The sequence below is a fragment of the Erinaceus europaeus genome, chromosome 2 (genome assembly GCF_950295315.1).
Source record: "Erinaceus europaeus chromosome 2, mEriEur2.1, whole genome shotgun sequence".
NCBI classification, from domain to species: Eukaryota; Metazoa; Chordata; class Mammalia; order Eulipotyphla; family Erinaceidae; genus Erinaceus; species Erinaceus europaeus.
Genome location: NC_080163.1, coordinates 153,048,833 through 153,073,000, shown reverse-complemented (window position 1 = coordinate 153,073,000; position 24,168 = coordinate 153,048,833). Strand labels below are relative to the sequence as shown.

Genomic DNA, 24,168 nt, shown 5'->3' with positions numbered 1-24,168 from the left:
TTTCTCCAGTTCTGAGTCTATCAAACAGGCACAACTATAGTGCTCCCGCGTAGAGTCATTAGGACAATTAGATTATTCATCCACCAGGCTGAGAACACACCGGCACCTCAGTGCTGACTACAGTTATCCAGAGATCGCTCACGGCTCCAGTGTGCTAGAGCTTATGGTGTTACCAGACCCTCCAGTTTTCTTCTTCTTTTTTTTTTTTTTTTGGGGATTTTTAAAAATTGACTACTGAAAGGAACAAGAGGAGAGAGAAAGAGAATCAGACCATCACTCTGGCACATGTGCTGCCAGGGACTGAACTTAAGGATCTCGTGGTTGGGAACCCAACACTTTATCCACTGTGCTACCTCCCGGACTTTTCCAAGAGAAGCCTGATAACTAAATTTTTAGGTGATATATAATAGTTTTGCAATGTTGTTATCTACTTACAAAGACTTGATTAAAAACCAGAGATATAGCTCACCACATAGGGCATGTGCCTACTTGTATGGCCCAGGTTCAGTTCCTGGCACCACATGGAAGTATAGTGGGGCACCAGAAGAAGCTCCCTTGCTGTGCCTTTCCCTCTGTGTGTGAATGAAAATAATAGCCCAAAAGAGGTGAAATCACATATGAAAGAGGCACTGGCTACACACACACACACCACCACCACCACCACCACCACCACCACCACCACCAACAACAACAACAACAACAACAACAACAATGATGCAGGCCTGGCATGACCTCAGTCTTCAGACCACTAGGTTTTGACTGACTGAGATTTACACCAGGCAGGGCTTGGAGAATCAACTTACTTCCGAGCTTGCTGCAGGAGGTCGTCCTTCCTCTGGACTAGCATGCGCTGTCTCTCGTCAGCAGACTTGGAGAAGCGGCTCCCCCTCGCCTCAAAGTCTTCCCCCTCGCTGGGCTCCATATCCACCTCGCTGAAGTCCAGTGCCTCCTCCAACTGAGGGCTGAGGTCCAGTGGCACCCGCTCAGTCTGGACATGGAGGAAGCAAGGAACCGCTGTGAGCACAAGCCAACCTCCTAAGCAGATCCTCACTGGGCCAGAGCACCTCAACATTCTCTTGGACTGGACAGGAGGTATGTTGTCGGGCAGAAACCCCTTCCTGTAGACGTCTGGAGACTCCTGCATCTGACCTGGGAACCCTCTAAGAATACAGTCTGACTCTCACTAGAGTTCAAGATCAGTGGAATAAGTAAATGATTAACGGTATGAACAACAAAAATATTGGGTCCAAGAGGTGGCACACGTGGTTTAGCGCACACACTACAGTGCATGAGGACCTGGGTTCAAATCCCTGGGTAAAGTATCATGAATGGTGAAGCAGGGCTGCAGGTGTCTCTCTCCTTCTCTATCTCCCTCTCCCCTTTCAATTTCTGTCTCTTTCTAGAAATAAATAAAAACAAGAGAACCAAAAATATCTCTAGACTGTACCCTCAGAAAATAATGGAAGTTAACTGCTGACTTGCATTCTGGGAATCCGGTGTTCAAGTCTACTGACTGCTCAAGTTTCAACAAGTCTTTCCACACTCACCGCACACATTTTATAACCTCACTTGCCTTTTTGAGCCAAGTGAGTAAAAAGGGTAAATGCTAACATGTTTTAAAACAACAGACACGAGATCATGTGAGGACACCAAAGTAAAAACCCTGGGGTGAGGGTGATGGTGGACATTCGACTTCCCAGGGTGGCGGGGTGTGTGTGTGTGTGTGGTGGTAGTGGGGGTGGGGTGGGTGGGATGGGACACAGTCTTTTGATAGTGTGAATGGTGTTATGTACACTCCTACTAATTTGTAGTTATATAAATCACTATTTAATTCATATGAGAGGGGAAAATTTATTGAATGTCTCAAACTTTTTAGTGCATGAGATCATGTGGTCTCTACCCCAAACGCCAAGGTGTTGGTCAAGGACCTGCACACCCTGGGCAGGTGCTGGCTCATCTATGCTGCTGGTGCCGCAGACTCGGGCCCAGGCTGGTAGTGTCCGCCCAGCACCCTCCTGCAGGTTACAGCAGAGTCAAGGGGGGAGAGGCTGAGAAGCAGGACTGTTCCAGTCTCCCACACTCACTACTCCTTGCTTGCTTTCAGTCAAGAGTGAGGGTAGTTCAAGAGGGCTATGTGAAGAACCTGATTCTCACTCTCTAGCGTTCAAGGAACTCATGGACTAGGGGTGACTAACACCTACCAGAGACAGTTAAGAGACAAGAAACTAGCTTGTAGCACACCTAGAAAAAGAAGGCAGGGATCTAGGAGTAGAAGTGAGTTCTGCAGAATGGAAGGAGACTGAGGTTGCTAGAATAGACTTTGTCCAAAAGGACAACTTGAAGGGGGTGTTTATAATAGCCAGCACAAGTTCAAAGGAGGTAAAGTTGAGATTTTTTTTTTGCTTATTGATTTTTCCTCTATTGGGGGATTAATGTTTTAAAGTCACTAGTAATTACAATAGTTTGTACATGCATAACATTTCTCAGTTTTCCACGTAACAATACAACCCCCACTAGGTCCTCTGTCGTCCTTTTCCAGGACCTGTACTCCCCCACCCCACACACCCCAGAGTCCTTTACTTTGGTGCAATACACCAACTCCAGTCCAGATTCTTTTTTATTTTTTTATTAATTTTTTAAAAATTATCTTTATTTATTGGATAGAAACAGCCAGAAATCAAGAGGGAAGGGGGTGATAGAGAGGGAGAGAGAGACAGAGAGACACCTGCAGCCCTGCTTCGCCACTCATGAAGCTTTCCCCTTGCAGGTGGGGACCGGGGGCTCGAACTCGTGTCCTTGCACATTGTACTACGTGCACTCAACCAGGTGCGCCACCACCCGGCCCTCCAGTCCAGATTCTGCTTAGTGAAGTTGAAGTTCTTGATGCCAGAACTAATATCTCTCTCTCTCTCTGCTTTTCTCTCTTTCTCTACAGATGTGCATGCTGTGTCACAAGGCCCAATTGAACCCTCCTCCTCCTAAACTAGACTTCAGAGGAGGTTAGGGGGGAAAAAAACAACACAAACAACTAGGGGGCTGGGCTGGGCTCTCTGCTAGCTAGTAAAATACACGTTACCTACCATGTGCAAGGACTAGGGTTCAAGCTCCCAGTCCCCACCTGCAGTGGGGAAGCTTCACAAATTAAAAAGTGGCTACTGGGAGCAGTGGATTGATCATATAGGCATGAAGCCCCTCAGTGATAACCCTAGTGGACAAGTAAAAATATAAAATAAAAAACCCAACTGGTGAAAGGGTAAGGAAGTTGATGTAAGGAACAGAAGCCACCTCCGTCCCTGCAGGCTTCCGAGCCTGACTGATGAAGTCTGAGCTGGGAGCAGGAAGAGTCTCTGAATTAAGTGACCAGTGAAACTGATGTGGTGGCTGGGCTAAAATAAGGTTTTTACTAACTGGTTGTTATCAGTGAACTTTCTATTTTCCTGAGAACAACCAAAAATATAGCAAGCACACTTTAAAATATGCACTTCCAGGGAGTCGGGTGGTAGCTCTGCGGGTTAAGCACAAGTGGCACAAAGCGCAAGGACCAGCGTAAGGATCCTGGTTTGAGCCCAGGGCTCCCCACCTGCAGGGGAGTCGCTTCACAAGTGGTGAAGCAGGTCTGCAGGTGTCTGTCTTTCTCTACCCCTCTCTGTCTTCCCCTCCTTTCTCCATTTCTCTCTGTCCTATCCAACAATGATGACATCAATAACAACAATAAAACAACAAGGACAACAAAAGGGAATAAATAATATATATATATATATTTCCGGGGGCCAGGCGGTGGTGCACAGGGTTAAGCACACATAGTGTGAAGCACAAGGACTCATGCAAGGATCCTGTTTCGAGTCCCTGGCTCCCCACCTGCTGGAGGTCCCTTTACAAGCAGTAAAGCAGATCTGCAGGTATCTATCTTTCTCTCCCCCTCTCTCAATTTCTTTCTGTCCTACCCAACAACAGCAGCAGCAACAACAATAAAAATAACAGCAACAACAATGGAAAAAAGATGGCCACCAGGAGCAGTGGAATCGTAATGCAGGCACCAAGCCTGACTCAGATAACCCTGGAGTTGGGAGAAGAAAAAAAAAAAAACTTCCCCTCCACAATGTGAGAGACAAAAAATTCAGAAATCTTCATGCTAACCCTGAGAATAAACTCCATCAAACTGCAGAATGTGAAACAAGTGGAACACGATGTCACCAATCCAGACTAGCATGTAAATATGAAAACCAAGCCAGTCATCCCCAAAGCTAGAAATGCAAAAATGAACCCAGTCCTCAGAGAACAGGTGCCACTGCATGACTGCTGTACAATCCAATATGGACCTGCATATAAAAAACTTAACTCAGCAACAGATTTGGAAAAAAAAAAATCCTAGGAGTTGGTATTGTTTCCTTACGTGTAGGGAAAACCAGGTGAGGTGGACGTGGCCTCCAGGCCAGTCATTAGTGAAAGCAGCCTTTTTGGTGAGCACGCGGCCAAAACATGCTCACCCACAGACCCCAGCTCAGAGCACGGCAAGTCCCATGTGTCACAACACAGAAACAAAGAGAAGTTAGTCTGCGGTTTTCCCCAGGCTCTAAGTTGCTGGCACTTTCTATTCTGTTTAGCAAGTGTGGCAATTAAGTAAAGGACAATTATAGAAAAGATAAATGAACTGGAACTCTAGGTGTAAGACTAGGGGCATAGGGTTAGGGTTAGCTTCTGCTTAGCTGTAACCACCCCAAGTCACCCCAAATGGCTATCTATCTAGGCAAATCTGGTTCCCAACATGACCATGCCTCCACTCACCCCTACTCCGCTCAAGAGCCTGGTTTTTGTGAAATAACTGGAGATGCTAAGTAGGGCAGGTGAGGTGTGAGGGAGAGGAACTGGGTGGTTTTAGCGCTGGAGAACTGAGCCCATCAGTGATCACCCGCAACCGTGGGAGATCAGTCACTCTGAGTCCTGGGCCAGAGGACCAGCTTGTTAGCCCTCCAGGGAGTGAGCTGCAGGCTACAATATGGGCCCAGCTTGGGTTGTTAACCTTAAATATTGACATGGGCACTCACCTATGGTCTTCTTTTACTCCTCTGCCCTAAAGCCTCACAAATTTTACATCTGGACTAGAGAGCACTGCCATGTACCACACCAACCCTCAACAACCTCACTCACTCACTCTCACCTGAGCAGAAGTTTCTCCTTCCTCCAGGTCACCAACTGGCCTTTCCAAGGGACTGTTCAATGCAGGTCTAATGCTATCTGACCGCTGAAAGAGACGGAAGAATCATTCCAAATGTCAACAGGGACAGAGATCACCTACAGTGCAGAGGGGGCCATGGCCCATAACACAGTCTGCTTTTAGTGGGCTGCAGCATCAAAGAAGTGAAAATGCTCCCATCTTAAGACAGGACCCTGAGGCATAAGTGTGAATGTTAGCAGCTGGCTCCACATTTAGTTTCCCTTTCAGTCACAGTAACGGCATGACTGAAACAAATGACAGTGACAGACAACACTCAATGAAAACTTTGTGGGGAGCCAATGGCACAATCAACTTAATTTAGTTTAACTTCTTACGAGCCTGAAACCGAGTGCTATTCTCATTTTTTGCTAGTCTGAGATCTTGGCCTACACTGCAGACACTTGGGGTCCAACCTTTTCCTTGCAGGTCTTGTCACCTGTTTGTATCTCATTACCCGAGGACTCACTCCACCTGCATGAGGTAACTTTGCCTTCACAAGCAGCGGCCTGCCACCAATAACTGACAGGAAGTGGTGTATACATGCCCCAGGTCCTCACCTCTCAGAAGGGGTCGAGTGTTCTAGATCATCCAAGCTCTACATCAAGCTCTAGTTACCCAAGAAGCGGTGGCTAGTAAGTCCTGGATTGGTCACCTTCACTTCTCTAGCTCACGGTCCCACTTGCAGCTGCCTGTGCTTCCGGGACCACTGTCTCAGTCAACCTCACAATCAAATGCTGCTTCACTCAGGTCTGCTGCTGGGGAAATCATAGCTAACAGACAGCTTAGCCAGGTAAAGGCTGGTGAGCACATCCAAACTCTCAGGCCATCGGACTCCGAAGTCATGTTCAGTCCCTATTCAAACATTTCCAAGTTTTTTTTAAAAATATTTTTTACTATATTTATTTATTGGATAGAGACAGTCAGAAATTGAGAGGGAAGGGGGAGACAGAGAGGGTGAGACACATGCAGACCTGCTTCACCATTTGTGAAGCTTTCCCCCTGCAGGTGGGGACTGGGAACTCAAACCTGGGTCCTTGTGCACTGTAATATGTGCGTTCAACCAGGTGCGCCACCACCTGGCCCCACATTTCCAAGTTTTAAGATTTTACTAATAGATCCCAATATATCTTTGTATACTGAAGTTGAATGATATCTTGGTAGATGATTCTTTTTGGATATATCGAACCGTTGCCCCCACCTTTGGTCCTTTCAGAAAGTTTGTCTTCCCTGTGAAAGAAGGTTTACGGGGTGGGGGAGTAGTAGGGAGGTTGAAGTACCTGGCAGAGAGCACATATCACAGTGAGCAAAGATTTGGGTTCAAGTCCCCAGTCCTCACCTATAGGGGGACGCTATGTAAGCAGTAAAGCAGTGCCCTTCTTTCTGGATTTCTGTCTCGATCCAAAAAAAAAAAAAAAAATATATATATATATATGGATTTTCAATGGCCCAAGAGATCTGACCTTTTAAGAAAATAAAAATATTAGGAGCCAAGGATATAGAATATAGCTCAGTGGTAGAATGGATGCCTCCCATGTATGAAGTCCTGTGTTCAATTCCTAGAATCAAAGATAAATAAATAGTACCAGTCTCAATTATAGCCAAAGGAAAATTACCCCAATATGCAAAGCCAAAGACTCATGAACTACAACCTGACCAGATTCACTTCTCCACCTAGTTCAGAAGAAAGGAAGGGTGGTCCGGGAGGTGGCGCAGTGGATAAAGCATCGGACTCTCAAGCATGAGGTTCTGAGTTCAATCCCCAGCAGGACATGTGACGTCTGGTTCTTTCTCTCTCTCCTCCTATCTTTCTCATTAATAAATAAATAAAATATTTAAAAAAAAGAAAGGAAGGAAGGAAGGAAGGAAGGAAAGAAGGAAGGGAGGGAGGGAATGGGGCCAGGTGATGGCTTACCTGATTAAGCACACACACTACAGTGTGCAAGGACCCACCTCTAGGGGGAAAATTTCACAAGTGGTAAAGCAGAGCTGTAGGTGTCTCTCTGTCTCTTTCCCTCTGTATCTCCCCACCCATTCTCAATTTTTCTTTGTCTCTACCCAATAATAAATAAATACATTTTTTTAAAAAAAGAACATAGTCAATTGCATTTATTTACATTCTGTATACAGTGGCTTTAGTACTATAATAGCAGAGCTGAGAAGTCACAACAGAGAAAGTATTGCTCTCAAAGCCTAAAATATTTGTATCTGTGCTATAATGAAAATATCTGAGAGGGGAGGTCCAATGGTGTGATGTTAGTGCAGTAGTTAAATGGAAAATGTCTGAGAGGAACCAATGCTCTGATCTCCTGGCTGGCTAGAACAGGGTGATTTGGGGGAAAAAGCACACACAAATACACACACAAACACACACAATATTCAAGTATATTTGTTTTAATCTAAGCCTAATCTATGGCAAGTCTGTTCTTGGTCACTATTTGGAGAGTTAGGGATTTACAGAATCCGTCATATCATAAATTAATTTATTTCAAAGAGACAAAAAATTAGTGGTTCAGGAGGTGGTGCAGTTGATAAAGCACTGGACTCTCAAGCATGAGGTCCTGAATGCAGTCCCCAGCACATGTACCAGAGTGATGTCTGGTTCTCTTTCTCATTAATAAATAAAATCTTTAAAAAAAAGGACAAAAAATTAATTTTGAGAAGTCAATCCTCTGAGAATAGAATAAATTTGACAACACTTAAAATCTCAGCTTATGGGAGTCAGGTGGAAGCACAGTGGGTTAAGCACACGTGGTGCAAAGTGCAAGGACCAGCGGAAGGATCCGGGTTTGAGCCCCTGGCTCCCCACCTGCAGGGGAGTTGCTTTACAAGCGGTGAAGCAGGTCTGCAGGTGTCTATCTTTCTCTCCCCCTCTCTGTCTTCCCCTCCTCTCTCCATTTCTCTGTGCCCTATCTAACAACAATGACATCAATAACAACAATAACTATAACAATAAAACAAGGGCAACAAAAAGGAATAAATAAAATATTTAAAAAAAACCTCTCAGTTTATGGGGGGCAGACAGTGGCCAACCCAGTTAAGTCCACATAGTACTATGTTCAAGGACCAAGGTTCAAGCCCTCATTCCCCACTTGGAGGGGGTGAGGGGGACACTTCAAAAGAGGTAAAGCAGGAAAGCAGGTGTCTCTTATCTCTTTCCCTCCATCTTCCCCTCCCCTCTCAATTTCTATCTTATGAAATAAAATAGAAAAAAAAAAAGAAAGGAAAAATGGCCACTGGGAGGAGCAGCTTTGTAGTGCCAAAACTGAGCCCCTGTGATAACTGTAGAGGCAAAATATTAATATTAATAATAATACCCCAGTTTATAGGCCAGAGACAGCTCACCAGGTAGGACACACGACTTGCCATGTGCATAGCCTAGGTTTAGCCCCAGCACTAAGGCACCAACAAAAGTTTCTTGTCTTCTCTCCCCCCTCACTCTCTCTTTCCCCTGCCATCCTCCCCCCATCTAAATGAAAAAGCTACCTCAGAGTGGTAAAATGGGGCATGTGCAAGACTCCACTTTACACACACACACACACACACACACACACACACACACACACACACACACACGGGCAGCTTACCTGTGTGGGGAAAGGTACTTGAATCCGTCCTTCTAAAATGTTGTCTGTTGTTATTTCAACTGAGCGTGTCAGCTGGAGGTCCTGTAGCACCAGGTGATAAGGAACCTGGGGAAACATTTCTTGAATCTGATGAGCCTGTAGGAATACCAATGTAGAAGTCACACAGATGCTCACAACAGCCCTTCAGAAGTGAGGTCATGGTGCATACATGACATGCAGGCTCTAGGACCCAGAAGGTGGCTCCGTGGATAGTTTTGGACTTTGAAGCATATGGTCTTAAATTCAGTCCCAAGCACTGCACGTGCCCAAGTGATGATCTGGTTCTTTCTCTCCTCCTTTCTCTCTCACTAATAAATAGAATTAAAAAAAATGTTTTGGTTTGTTAAAGTATCCACGGACCAGGAGACAGCTCAACCAGGAGAGTGAGACTTTGTCAGGCACCAGGACCCTGGTTCAAGTCCCCAGGACCACATAGGAGCACTGTGCATAGTAGAGGGATAAATCTTTGAAAGGTGCACCAATGCTATAGTATCTCTTTCTCTCTCTAGCTCTCTCTCCATGATGCCAATGTGACTTCCCTGGGCAGACAACCTCACCAATGTGACCTCCCCAAAGCCCTACCCCACTAGGGAAAGATAGAAACAAGTTTGGGTTATGGATCAACCTGCCAACACCCATGTCCAGAGGAGAAGCAATTACAGAAGCCAGACCTCCCATCTTCTGCATCCCCTTTCTTTCTGACCCATACTCCCAGAGGGATAAAGAATAGGGAAGCTTCCAATGGAGGGGATGAGATGTGGAACTCTGATGGTGGGAATTGTATCTTATCCCACAGTCTTGTCAATCATTATTAAATCACTAATAAAAATAAAAATAAAAAAAGTAATAGGCCCAAGAAATGGATCAGTGAGTAAAGTGTATGGCTTAGGATGTAAAACATCCTGGGCTCAATTCTGGCACCATATGGGAGCATCGTGGACAAGATCAAGAGAGTCCCACGGATAGTGAGACACAGCTTTGATGTCTTTTCCTTTACCTTTCCTTACAGGGCAAAAGCGGACTAGAGAGTGGTTCAATCATATCATATATGCATGTAGCCCTGGGTTCATTCTTCAGTACCCTGTTTAAAAAGTATTCATGGTAGTTTATCATATATATTTATATATGTACTTTTTCTTACCAGATTACTCCTCAGCTGTGGTATATGATGGTGCTGGCGATTAAATCTAGGACCTCATAGTTTCAGGAACAAAAGTCTTTTGCATAACTGCTATGATATCACTCCAGCCTATTAGTCTCTCTGTGTGGGTGTTTGCTTTTATTAGTAATTTAAGAGTGTTTTAAGAATTATAAAATTTCACGGGTATGATTTCAAACCCAAACTTTATATCACCATATACCCTCTGCCAACTTGAGGTCATGGAGCATACACTATTATGCAGGCTCTGTGATCCACAATAACCTAGATAGTGCCTCAGAAAATCCAAGAGACAGCTTGGTTACCATTTTTTTTAAGCTTATTTGTTTTAGTCATCTATATTCCACATGAGTGAAACCATTTGGTAGATGTCCTTCACTTCTTTACTTATTTCACTTAGTATACTTGCCTTATGTTCCATCCATTTTTGTTCCAAATGATACCATCTCATCTTTTTGATTGCAGAGTAATACTCCATTGATAATATATATAGTAAAGCTTTTTAAATATTTTAATGTATTTATTAGTGGGTAGAGACAAGAGAGAAATTTAGAGCGAAGGGGAAGATTGAGACAGAGAGATACCTGCAACCCTGCTTCACCAATTGTGAAGCTTTCCCTCTACAGATGGGGACCAGGTGCTTGAACCCCAACCGTCTCTCTAAAAAAAAAAAATCATGAAAAAAAATGGGTTTGAGAAGCTACTCTGGTTTCACCCATATGTAAGGCCCTGACTTTACTCCCTTGTGTCAATATATATATATACATGCTAGGCAGTGGTGCACCTAGTTAAGCACACATATGCAAGGACCCAGGTTCAAGCCCCTGGCCCCCATCTGCAGAGGGAAAGCTTCAGAGGAGAAAATTGAGAGAAAAGAGAAGACAGAGAGGGAGAGAGACAGAGAGATACCTGCAGCCCTGCTTCACCACTTGTGAAGCTTTCCCTCTGCAGGTGGGGACCAGGTGCTTGAACCTCAACCCTCTCTCTAAAAAAAATCATGAAAAAAAAATGGGTTTGAGAAGCTACTCTAGTTTCACCCATATGTGAGGCCCTAACTTTATTCCCCTGTGTCAATATATATATGCTAGGCAGTGGTGCACCTAGTTAAGCACACATATGCAAGGACCCAGGTTCAAGCCCCTGGTCCCCACCTGCAGAGGTAAAACTTCACAAGTGGTGAAGCAGGGTTGCAGATGTCTCTCTGTCTCTCTCCCTCTCTGTCTTCTCTTTTCTCTCAATTTTCTCCTCTGTCTCTATCCAATAATAAATAAAAATTAAAATTAAAAACAGAGGGGGTTGGGGTAAAGAGAGAAGCAGAGAGAGAGAGGAGACACATCCCCCCACCACCTATGGAGCTCCCTAATGCCATTACTGGTGACCTCATGTGGTGCCAGGGCTCGAAACCCAGGGCCCTTCAGCAAGATAAAGCATGCACTTTACCATATAAGCCATTTCTTGGTCCCCAAAGTATTATTTTAAAGCTTAGTGCAAGTTACTGAATTCTCCTAATAAATAGAATTCCTAAAAGGAACTTCCGATACACAGTACACAGATGAAATTCAAATGCACATTAAGGGAAAAATAAAAAACCCAACTCTAAAGGTCAGGTACTACATAATTCCAATTATATGACAGCACACAATATTTTTCTTTGTGTGTGTGTGTTGAATGGCTGATTTCACTTATCATGATGTCCTCAAGGTTCATGCTTACGTAGCAAAGGACGAGGTGATCCACTCATCTTTGACATTTAGGATGCTTGCAACCCCTTGGTTATTATGAGCGATACCTTCTTTTTAACTCATATTTCAAGCCAACATGCCTATAGTTACATATATCTTTCCGGCTAACAAAAATGAATGTTAGACTGGTTACACACTATAGTGGCAATGTAGAAAGACCTTCATGCCTGGGACACCAAAGGTTCCAGGTTCAAACCCCAGTCCTACCTGAAGCAAGAGGCTCACACAGCTGCTCTGTTAAAGTTAATTAATTAATTAATTAATAATAAAAGTGAATGTCTCTCTCCTGTTCCAGCTCCCAATCCCATACTCCCTGTTCTCAAAGTTTTGTACGTAGAGTTACCTATTCTATTTGTTCTGTGTACTACTGGCCTCTGGTATCCGTATCAACTTTGTCTATTTAATACCAAACATACTTTGAATCTATCATTTTAAAAGATCCTTCGATATTTAAAATAATAATAATAATTTTAAAAAAGATCTAAAAGTAATCATCTGTAGGGCTGGGGAGTTACTGTAATGGTTATGCAAAGAAACTTTCATGCCTGAGGCTCTAAAGTCCCAGGTTCAATCCCCCATACCACCCTAAGCCAGAGCTGAGCAGTGCTCTGGTTAAAAAAAAACAAAAAACACACACCCATAATCATAGCAGCATTATTGACAATAGTAAAACATGAAGTAACCCAAGTGTACATCAATGTATCCAATTAATGGATAAATGTTATGGAAACAAAATGGAAGGGAATCCTGGTGCATGCTACAATATGGTTGAACTCTGGAAATACTATGCTAAGTGAAAGAAACATCACAAAAAAATACTGTATATATGTATGATTGTGTCTATATGAGGCATTCAGAATAGCTAAAATCAAAGAAAAAGAAAGTGACTGTTGTCGGGGACTGGACGGAGAAAAGGGGAGAATGGGGAGTTACTGTTCAATGGGTTTCAGTTTTGCGAAGTTAAGAGAGATGGATGGTGGTGACAGTTACTCAATAACATGAATGATGTACTTGGTAACACTGAACTGTGCACATGAAAATGACTGAAATAGTAAATTTGGTGTTATCTGTATTTTACCACAATAAAACAAATCAGGGAAAAAAAAACTGTTAGTAAGAATGCATACTAGTATTCGTTCATACATACAAATAGATACCCTGGGAGATGACCATAAGAAAGAAACTAATCAGAGTCGCTACTGCGAAGGAGGGCTGGGTGGCTGGAAGGAAGGATGGGGCATGGTTTTATTTCTATAGGTTTGGCAACTTGTAAGTATCTTATTCAAAAAACTTTTAAAACATAAAGCAAACACACACACATGCACATGCACACACACACACACCTGCTATGGTATCACCTACCTATCAAACTATCACCCCCAATGTGTCTGCTCTTGTTCATGCAGTGTCAAGAGACTGAGCCCAGGATCTCAGGAGTATCTTTTACTGCTGAGCTGCCTTTATAGCCCAGTGCTAATATTATTTATTTAAGATAAAAAAGAGAGTGAGATAGAATAAAACATCATTTCACCATCCATGGAAACCTATTTGTTGTTCTCATGTGGTACATACATAGGATTGTACTGAAAGCCTCACAGATGAGAGGAAGTAACTCTACTGTTAAGCCCCTTCTCTCGCCAGATACTGTGTATTTATTCAGTTCCGATTTTTCAGTTCACCATAATCTAATATTCAACTTCTCAGGCCATGGAAAAATATCTATTTTTTTCTTCAGATAATCAAGTATTCTGCTTAACTCAACTTGAACTTCTTTGATCTCATTTTTCTAAGAATTCCTTCAAAGTTGACTTGCTACCTTCCAGTTTCCTTCCTTCTTAGTTATGGGCATGGCTCTCCCATCTCAGATATGAGTGCTGAGGCCTCTTCATTTAAAGAAGTACATTCTCTACTTAGAAAAGAACTAGTTGTCTACGGCCATACCACCCTGAACACACCTGATCTCATCTGATCTTAGAAGCTTAGCAGGGTTAGGCCTGGTTAGTACTTGGATGGGAGGAAAGAACTAGTCAGGCAGGGAGATAGCCTAATGGTTATACAAAAAGGCTTCTATAACTGAGGCTGAGGTTCTAGGTTCCTGAGTTGCAGGTTTAATCCTTCACAACATCATAAACCAGAGCTGAGGAGTACTCTGGTGTCTCTTCCTCTCACTCATTAAAATAAACCAAATAAAATTAAATTAATTAAGCAAATCATGTAAAAAGGGAACGAATCCCCCACTTTAAGTACCAACTACAGACTTAAATCTCCCAAATCGGGCGGTCGTACAGCGGGTTAAGCTCACGTGGCGCAAAGCACAAGGATTGGCATAAGGATCCCGGTTCAAGCCTCCGGCTCCCCACCTGCAGGGTAGTCGCTTCACAAGCGGTGAAGCAGGTCTGCAGGTGTCTATCTTTCTCTCCCCCTCTCTGTCTTCCCCTCCTCTCTCCATTTCTCTCTGTCTTATCCAACAATAATGACAGCAATAATAATAACTACAACAATAAATCAACAAGGGTAACAAAAAGTGAATAAATATTAAAAAAAAAACTCCCAAATCTATAGCTCCAGTCTGAACTCATTACTGTGACCCCAAACTGCTTCTACAACCTCTCTACGTAGATGTGTCACAGACATCCCAACTGTCCCAGCCAGAGAGAAAACTGAGTTCATGTCTTCAATCATGCCCTTTCCTAAATTTTACCCATATCAATGCATAGTACCATCATCTGCTTAGCTGCCTAAATGAAAAGCAATACATCAGTTTCCAGTCCTGCATTTCCTCGATCTTATTACCCCCCACATCCAATTCAAAGCGCTGTCAAATCCTGTCAGGTCATCTTTCAAAAAAGTACCTTAAGTCTGCCACTTATTTTCATTCTTATTACCAATATCCTGATCTAAGCAACCCTATTTATTTTATTATATATTTGCCTGAGTTACTGCAACAGCCTTGTATGTTGCTATGCTTCCATTTTTATCCCTCTATAATTTATTCTTTCCAAGCAAATCATTGTTTAGTGTATGTTCTGTCAGTCTCTTGGGTGAGAAGAAAAACAAAAGTCTTGAATGGCCTTTATTATAAAAGCTACACTGGATGCATCCTTGCATGACCTGGCTCTGCGGTCTCAGTGTAGGCCATAATCTTGCTTCCCAACTGGCTAGACTCCAACCAGGATGACCACTCTCCATTTCCAGTGATTTTTTTTTAACTTCACGACCTTTGCACTTAGACTGTTTCCACAGTCTTTTTCCTCCTGATTTGTCTCCTTCTCATTGTCAGCTTTCAGTTTAAATATGGTCCATTTGGAGAGAATTTCTCTGAATGCCTCCTCTCAAAGAAACTTCTGTATTGCATCAAAGTAAAAGACTGGGGTGGGGGAGAAGGCTTTGGTTCTGGAACATGATGGCAGAGGAGGACCTAGGGGGGGACCTAGTGAATTGTTATGTGGAAAACTGAGAAATGTTACGCATGTACAAACTATTGTATTTACTGTTGACTGTAAACCATTAATTCCCCTAGTAAAGACATTTATAAAAAATTAAAAAATAAAAGAAACTTCACTCACACACTACCATATCACCTGCCTGGTAGCCTTAACAGTGCTCACACCATCAGGAACTGCCTCATTGATCTGCATTTAAATCAGTCTCCTGAACTAGAATTTACATTTCTTGAAAGTAATGTCTACCATTCTTACACACCAGGTGTTATGCAATTTGTTTACATTATGCGAACCTCTCTGAGGGATAGGCTATCGGTACAAATTTGGTGAATAAACAAAATTAAGAGAAATTAATAAAAAGAAAAAAATGATTTTCTTTTTTTAAAAGTTTTTTTCTATTATCTTCATTTATTTATTGGATAGAGACAGCCAGAAATTGAGAGGGAAGGGGATGATAGACAGCGAGAGAGACAGATACCTGCAGCACTGTGTCACCACTTGTAAAGCTTTCCCTCTGTAGGTAGGGAACAGGGGCTTGAACCCGGGTCCTTGCCCACTATAGTGTGTGTGCTCAACCAGCTGCGCTACCACCTGGCCCCCATCAAAATGATTTTCTAAAGTAGTTGCCAGACTTTTCCAGGTCAGTGGAGGCCCTACTCAAGCAGAGGTTTCGTAGTCTGCATTTTAAGACCCTTGTATTAATTGCCACAATGAATACTAAATTGCAACAGTTTGGTGAAACATGTTTCTCCAAACTGCAAAATAAAAATACACACCATCTGACAAAGCTTTAGGAAAATACAAAGAAGCTCAAAGTATTTGAACAATATCTTTGAAGCAGTATTTCAGGGTATATATATATATATCCACAAATATGTATATATGAATGTGGAGACATACCTGTGTGTCTAAATGTATGCATACTTTTTATTTATTTGGGGGAGAGAGGAGATGCAGGCAAAAAATAAAACCGTACTTAGTAATCCTAACTAAAGTAACTTTAAAAAAAATTATTATTTTCATTTATTTCCTTTTGTTGCCCTTGTTTTATTGTTGTGGTTATTATTGTTGTTGTTATTGATGTTGTCGTTGTTGGATAGGACAGAGAGAAATGAAGAGAGGAGGGGAAGGCAGAGAGAGGGAGAGGAAAATAGACACCTGCAGACCTGCTTCACTGCCTGTGCAGCAACTCCCCTGCAGGTGGGGAACCGGGGGCTCGAACCGGGATTCTTAACTCCGGTCCTCATGCTGTGCGCCACTTGCACTTAACCCACTGCGCTACTGCCCGACTCCCACTAAAGTAGCTTTTTAATAAAATGCAGATTATTTACTCCAGCCAATAATTCCCCAAATATTTTTGGTTAAAATCGACGAGAGTCCCAAGACTGATCTGTATCACAACACAGTGAACCCAAGAGTGGTCAGAAGTTTTTAGATTTACTGCCATACAACTGAAATGAAAGCTGGCTTGAAAATCTGTTTCAAATGTGAAAATATAAGAATTTTAATGGTTCCAGTGAATGAATAACATGACCTTCAAAGTCCTGCTATTCTATTAGAGTAGAGTAAGACCAACAGGGTCTTATACACTGCATGCTTTTCAGCTTCTCTTTTCCTCCTGATTTTTTTTTCCCCTCCAGGGTTATCACTGGAGCTCGGTGCCATCACTACGAATCCACTATTCCTGGTGTCCATTTTTCCATTTTATTGGATAGAGACAGAGAGAAATTGAGAGAGGAGGGGGAGACAGAGAGGAGGAGGGAAAGACAGACACCTGCAGACATGCTTTACTGCTTGTGAACCCCCCTCCCCCAACACACAGGTGGAGAGCTGGGGGCTTGAATCTGGATCCTTGCTCAGGCCCTTGCACTTTGTACTATGTGCATTTAACCTGGTGAATCAACCACCCCACCCCCTCCCTCCTGATTTTTTCAAGTCTTTTTTTTTTTTTTATTGTGGCTGCTAGTGGCTTGCAAATTATAAGATTATAGGGTATAGTTACACAATGAACCCACCACCAAAATTCTTTGACCCTCCAAGACTAAAGTCATTGTCTTTAAATGGTTAGCATTCCTTACCATTGCATTAAGCTGAGAGTTGCTTGCCTGTGTAATACCAAGAATGTTGGTGGTGTGCATCACTTCCACTGAAAAACTGGGTAGCCAACTTGCAATCCGGGACCCTAAGGCAAACAAGAATCCAGCACAGGTTTTAGAGACGTCACTCATCCTGTGTCATCTACTGTACAGTCAAGTCACTCTAAGATCCCAGCTGGTGGTATTCTCTGAAAAGTGACTTTAGGCCAGGTCTTTTATGACAAGTGTTTCATAGATTTTCTCATTTCATTTATACTGAAGTCCCATATGCTAGCATTATTATTCCCATTTTACTCTTCTAGTTCCCTTGGTGGTCACCAAAGCACTCTTAAATTCGGTAACCTGACCCAGATGACACTATTTTAACTAGGGTAGCCTGGATTCAAAGCTGATCAGATTCCACAAACTTTTCACTACTGGATTTTCCCGTCTTCCAGTGACCCTGGAACCATACAACCTTAATGCACTCTCTCAGCCTAGAATATGAGGAAGGTTTACAAGACTCTGAAAATGCTGCGACAAAAGTAGTTTGCTCCTCTCTTCCACACTACATAAATACGACTCATTTGGAGACATGATTTTCATAAAGTGTTTTCTCCTTGTTAATCTTGTTTAAAGACTGTTTATTTTTAATTAAAATTTATTTGAAGGAGTCTTTTTAAAAATTTTTTATATTTATTTATTTTCCCTTTTATTGCCCTTGTTTTCTTTATTGTTGTTGTAGTTATTGATGTTGTGGTTAGATACGACAGAGAGAAATGAAGAGAGGAGGGGGAGACAGAGAGGGGGAGAGAAAGACAGATACCTGCAGACTTGCTTCACTGCCTGTGAAGGACTCCCCTGCAGGTGAGGAGCCAGGGGCTCAAACCGGGAGCCTTACGTGGGTCCTTGCACTTCGCAACACGTGCACTTAACCCACTGCGCTACCACCCGACTCCCTTAAAAGAGTCTTATACCTCAAACAAGTGGACTAATAGTACCAAGAAATATTTTGCTTCTGTTATTTTTCTAAGGGAACCCTAAAATGCAATATCAGCGAATATTGGCTGTGAAGCAACTTAATATCAAAACACATGTTTAAGGTAATTTTTCTTTCCTACACATACATGTGTATTATACATATGGCAAGAACTACATAAGAAAGCTAAATGGCTAACTCAAAATGGGATGACAAAAATCTGGTTACTGGGGGTTGGGAGATAGCATAATGGTAATGCTAAGAGTCATCCATGCCTGAGGCTTTGAGGTCCTAAATTCAATCCCCAGTACCACCAAAAAATAGAGCTAAGCAGTGCTCTAGTAAAAAGAAATCAAACACAAACAAACCAAAAAAAAAAAAAAAAAAAAAAAAGCCCTGGATACTGAGGAGTCAGCAAGATAGCTCACCTGAAAAGTTGCCTGTTTTGCAAAATAGGCAATCCAAGTTAAAGTGAAGCCCTCACAGCTTTTGGGTATCTTTCCCTTCCTCTCTCCACTTCTCATTTTCTCTCTGAAGAAGTAGTGAAGTAGCTCAGAGAGGTAAAGTCCCAGCAATACAAATAAACAAACCCTAATACTTGGGCCAGTAGATAGCACCCTCAATAAAGCACACATCTTATTATTATGTGCAAGGACCTAGGTTCAAACCCCAAGTATGGGGGGTGGGAATCTACAGATGTAGTATTTATTCTTCTTCATTTTTCTTTATATACATATAAAAATAAAATAATGAAAAAGGTAGCCCTGAGAGTCAACAAAATGGCTCATTTAGATAGTGAATTGCTTCATCATGAGCACAAATCAAGTTTGAGCCAGCATCCACATCACAATAAAGGAAGCTTTGGTGCTATGGTTTCTTCCCCCTCTGTCTATTGTAGGATGATATGGGGGGGGGGGGGAGTCAGCCCAGGAGCAGTTGAATCCTAGATATATGGAGCCTTGTCACCTCCAAAAACCAACCATACAACATCAAAGACCCTAGATACTACAATGTAGGCACAATGGCTAGGGCTTTGGATTAAAAACCATGAGGTCCAGAGTTTGATGCCTGACACTGCCTGTGCCAGAGTGATGCTCTGGTTCTCTGTCTTTCTCCTTGTCTCATGTTAATCAATCAATCAATCTTAGGGGCTGATGGTGGTGTACCCAGCTGAGCATACATGTTAGCATGCACAAGGACCTGGGTCCAACTCCTCAGTCCCTATTTGTGGGAGGAAGCTTCATGAGCAGTGAAGTAGGTCTACAGATCTCTCTCTCTGTCTATCCTCCCCTCTCCTCTTAATTTCTCTCTGTCCTATCAAATAAAATAGACAGAAAAGAATGGCCACCAGGATTGAGCCCCAGCGATAACCCTGGTGGCAATAGATTTTTTTTTAAAAAAGGACTTATTTCATATACTTACTAGGGATAAAGTTGACATTAACATTTTGAAGTTTCAAGTAATAATTCATCAGATAATAGATCACACAGCATATCCAAGATCTGCTATTCTGTTTCAATAGTCCTAACTTGGGAACAGCCTTAATAGCCTCAAAACAGTTGTCTCTCATCACCTGTGGCCCAGGATGCCAAGTAACCCTTATCTCATGGGCTCAGACACTTGACTGTACTCTCTGGTCTATGGGGCTATGAGGGATTTCATCAGCATGTCACCATTCCTGCTAGGTACACCCTTGAAAACTCAAATCAAAGATTTGAATACCCCAATCCTCATCTGCAGGGGGAAAGCTTTGCAAGTGGTAAAGCAGTGTTGCAGGTGTCTCTCTGTCTCTTTCCTTCTCTATCACCCCCTTTCTGCTTGATTTCTGGCTGTTTCTATCCAATAAATAAAATAAAGAAAATAAAAAAAAAATTTGAATAGCAAAACTCATGTAACAAAATTCCCAAGAAATCTATTTATAGTAAGAAAAAATGAACTGAATTGATGAAAATCAATTAACAGTTCAATATAATAGGAATTATGAAATTAAGGAAGAAGAATCAATCATTCCCCGACATGGTATTCATGGTCTCCTAGAATTTTACAATGAGAGAGACAGAGAGAAAAAGAGTGTTACAACTTTCCATAGTGCCAGAAAGCAGAATATTCCTATGGGGGAGGGAGAGGGCATAGAAATACAGTGCCAGTGCTGACTTTATGTCTCGTATTCTCTGAGAAAGTCAATAACCCTTCACTGAGCTTAAGAATGACACCTGGGCCATTGTGCTACAGGCTGTCCCCTGGCAGTGCTGTTCGCCACCCCCTCTTCTGGAGGCTTGAGGTGGGCCCACTGGCCTGGAGCTGACCCCTGAAAATTTGAGAGTTGGGCAGTAGCGCAGTGGATTAAGCACACATGGCCCAAAGCACAAGGACCGGCAGAAGGATCCGGTTCGATCCCCCAGTTCCCCACCTGCAGGGGAGTCGCTGTTCAAGCAGTGAAGCAGGTATGCAGGTGTCTCTCTTTCTCTCCCCCTTCTCTCTCCATTTCTCTCTTTCCTATCCAACAACAATGACATCAATAATCACTACAACAATAAAACAAGGGCAACAAAAGGGAATAAATATTAAAAAAAATTAAAATAAAAAGAATGACACCAATGCAAAAAACAGTCAACTATTAAACTGGCTAAATATGCTTCTTGAAGGCTGATTCAATTTATTCCACCTCTACCTTCCTGCCCCAGTCTTACACCTCATATTCACAGAATCTAGCACAATGAACAGAATCACCCTTGAGTGATGTCTATCTCTATTGAACACATTCAGTTATGATGGAAATATAATATAATAATTTATTATTAAAACAGTATCCCTTTAGGAGAGAAAATCCTTTGAGTCAGGTTGTAGAAGTTGAAATCAACTAACCATCAAAGTGAAAGAAGTGATTGTGTTGATTTAAGCGAGGTCTGCCTTCAGCTGCTGCTACAGGAACCAGATTCTCATCCAAGTTCTCTCCTTGATGGTCTTCCCTGACACGGTTATTGTCAGCAATGTTAAGAGACATTCTGCATGTTGGGCAGGAGGTGTCTTGTTCTAGCCAGGAACGAAGACAGGAGCTACCAGAAAGTCCAAAAGAAGACAGACTTAGCATATTTTGGAAGAATTCATACCACCACTGTCTATCCAGTTCTATAGCAATAAAATGAGGAGAATTTCTGTCAGCACTTCTCATATTCTTCACTTTCTGACAGTCATTTCAGCACAGCATGCTGCCAAATCCTCCTCAAATCTGTTCATTTCTCTTCAACTCAACTTCTACCACTGCAGTTCATTCCTCTCAGTGCTACCGGAATCACTGCAGCATAATTTTCTCAAGCTTATCCCTGAATCCAACTTAAATATCTCCAGTGGCTTCTCATTATTCCAATCACCCTTAAGTCTACAGGGCTTCTCCTGTCTTGGCAATACCAATCCTCTTCTCACATTCTAAGTTCCAGTCACCAAGTTCTCTTCTAGTTCCTCCACATAGCTTGCTGTTAGACAGATGCTCCCTTTGTCTCAAATAGTCCTCCTCCTGATCCCTCCTTTTATTGACTTAATGTCTGTTCATCCTCAAGAGTCACTTCTCCAGGTCTGAGTAACCTGTTATAAGCTCTCAACATCAATATTCCTTTCCTTTATAGCCTTTATCTCAACATTATACTTACACATTCATAAATGTGTCTGGTTAATTAATATTTGTCTCCTTCATTAGACTACAAGTTTTATGAAAGTCAAGACCACATCTGTCATTTATATCCTATCCCCAGAGCACAACATAGCACTCAACATATGAGAACAAAAAATGAAAAGAAACTATAAATTTGTTGACTGCATGAGTCTCCATTTCCAAAACTTTCCTAGTATTTAAAAGACGAAGAATTTTAGAAATACAAAATAAGAAAAGGGAGTTTAAATAAAGATGTAAAGATCAAGGCCAGTGTGGTGCATCTGATTGAACACACTCCAGGTTCAAGCCCCTAGTCCCCACCTGCAGGGGAGGAAGCTTAATGAGCAGCAAAACAGTGCTACAGGTGTCTTTTTTTCTCTCTCCCCTTCCCTCTAAATTTCTCTGTCTATATCCAGAATAAACAAATAAATACATATTTAAAAAATATGCAAAGACAAAACTTTCTAATTACCACAGATGCAAGAGACCAAAGTACCTTCATGGTTCAATATAAAAAAATGTCTAACCTACACAGTAGAATTACTAGGGCTAAACAGAGGGAGCCTGGAAATCTCTAAAAACAAATCATGCAAGGCAGTGAGAACTGCAACACAGAGACACAGCAGGATTCCCTGGGAAGGAACAAGACTGTACTGTATAGTCTTGTCCAATCTTTAAGGTTTGTTAATCTTCCATAGAAACTGGTCACAGCTTCTGCCAGTTCTTCAGTACTCCTTATTTAGTCACTAAGCCTACTTCTACGCTACGTGCTTTTGTGTTGCTCTAGGGTATTTGAAAAATACAATTATTTAAAAAAAATTACTTTACCTCGTTAGAAAACAAGCCATTTGAAAGCAAGAATTTCACCTAATTCTTTTAAACCTTACACCTTATCGGCTATATCTTAAAGCTTAAATGGAGAAGGAATATGAAGGCAGTTAACATAACCAGAAATTAAGATGACAAATTGTAGGTGTGGGATAGTTGTCTTAAAGCTTAAATGGAGAAGGAATATGAAGGCAGTTAACATAACCAGAAATTAAGATGGCAAATTGTAGGTGTGGGATAGTTGTCAGTGGTGTGAAGAGTCTAAGCACAAAGGAGAAACACTTGAAAGCTTCCCACATCAATGAGTGCCAGTCCCATGAGGCCAGTCTAAGGCAATCTCCCTAACTCTTCTGCTAGAATTAGTCTTGAGCTCTGGCACATTAGCATCTACATCCCTTGGACACAATACCAGTTAGGGTGGCCCTTCACAAAGTTCCTACTTGTGGAAGAGATGTCCACAGGGCAGCTTTCTGGCTGCCTGCATGGAGTCCCAGCAAATTGCACAATCATCATTATTGACAGCTAGCTCCTCTGGAGTGGCAACTGCAAACCTATAAAAACAAAATGCACCAAGCAGGAGTCACTGTCAGTTCCATATAATATATACTTTATTATTTTTTAATTATATATATTGCCTCCAGGGTTATTGCTGGGGCTCGGTGCCTACACTACAAATCCACTGCCCTGGCCATTTTTTCCCCTTTTGTTGCCCTTGTTGTTTATCATTGTGGTTATTATTATTGTTGTCACTGCTGTTGTTGCTGGATCGGACAGCGAGAAATGGAGAGAGGAGGGGAAGGCAGAGAGGGGGAGAGAAAGATAGACACCTGCAGACCTGCTTTTTTACCGCCTGTGAAGAACACCCCCTGCAGGTGGGGAGCCAGGGGCTCGAACTGGAATTCTTATGCCAGTCCTTGCACTTTGTACCATGTGCACTTAACCCACTGCACTACCATCTGACCCCCAATTTTATATTTTAATTGGTGATTTAGAAAATTAATAAATAGGGGTATGATTCCACCACCAAAAGTTCTATGTGTCCCCTTGCCCCCAATGATCATAGATATCGGTTGACTACATTATCTCTTTTTCAGTTCATGTGTTTCATTTCTCTTTTTGTTGTTTGTTTTTGTTTCAATTTTCTATATTCCACTTATGAGTGATATCATCCTATAATTGTCCATCCTTTTTCCTCTTTCTTCTCAGATAAGCAAAATAGTGCCTGATTTGCTCAGGTGTTCTCCAGAATCTATTCTCTCAGTGATGGTGCAAAAAATAAAGATTCCATGTCATAAAAGTTCCAGGACCCAGTGAACTGGGGTTCAGAGCACTCTGGTCATCTTCCCTTAACATTTCCTTCTCTGATAATCTAGACCAAAACTACTTTTAGGGTGCAGAAGGAAGGAGCTCTGACTTCTGTAATTGCTTCTATGCTGGACATGGACATTTGCCGGT

The 24,168-nt window shown here is 42.2% G+C and overlaps 1 protein-coding gene across 3 annotated transcripts in view; it reads right to left on the bottom strand.

Moving 5' to 3' along the window:
- AMFR (autocrine motility factor receptor) overlaps positions 1 to 24,168 on the bottom strand; it is a 46,045-nt gene that overhangs the window by 2,386 nt on the left and 19,491 nt on the right. For 2 of the 3 annotated variants that reach the window (XM_060185524.1, XM_007532702.3), the window contains 6 exons: positions 23,154 to 23,264; positions 21,102 to 21,292; positions 17,261 to 17,364; positions 8,800 to 8,934; positions 5,159 to 5,242; positions 804 to 988 (listed from right to left, as the gene is read on the bottom strand). In XM_060185524.1, the coding sequence (XP_060041507.1) occupies positions 804 to 988; positions 5,159 to 5,242; positions 8,800 to 8,934; positions 17,261 to 17,364; positions 21,102 to 21,292; positions 23,154 to 23,264 (810 nt within the window). The remainder of the gene's footprint in view (positions 1 to 803; positions 989 to 5,158; positions 5,243 to 8,799; positions 8,935 to 17,260; positions 17,365 to 21,101; positions 21,293 to 23,153; positions 23,265 to 24,168) is intronic. The other variant, XM_060185523.1, reaches the window with a different exon arrangement.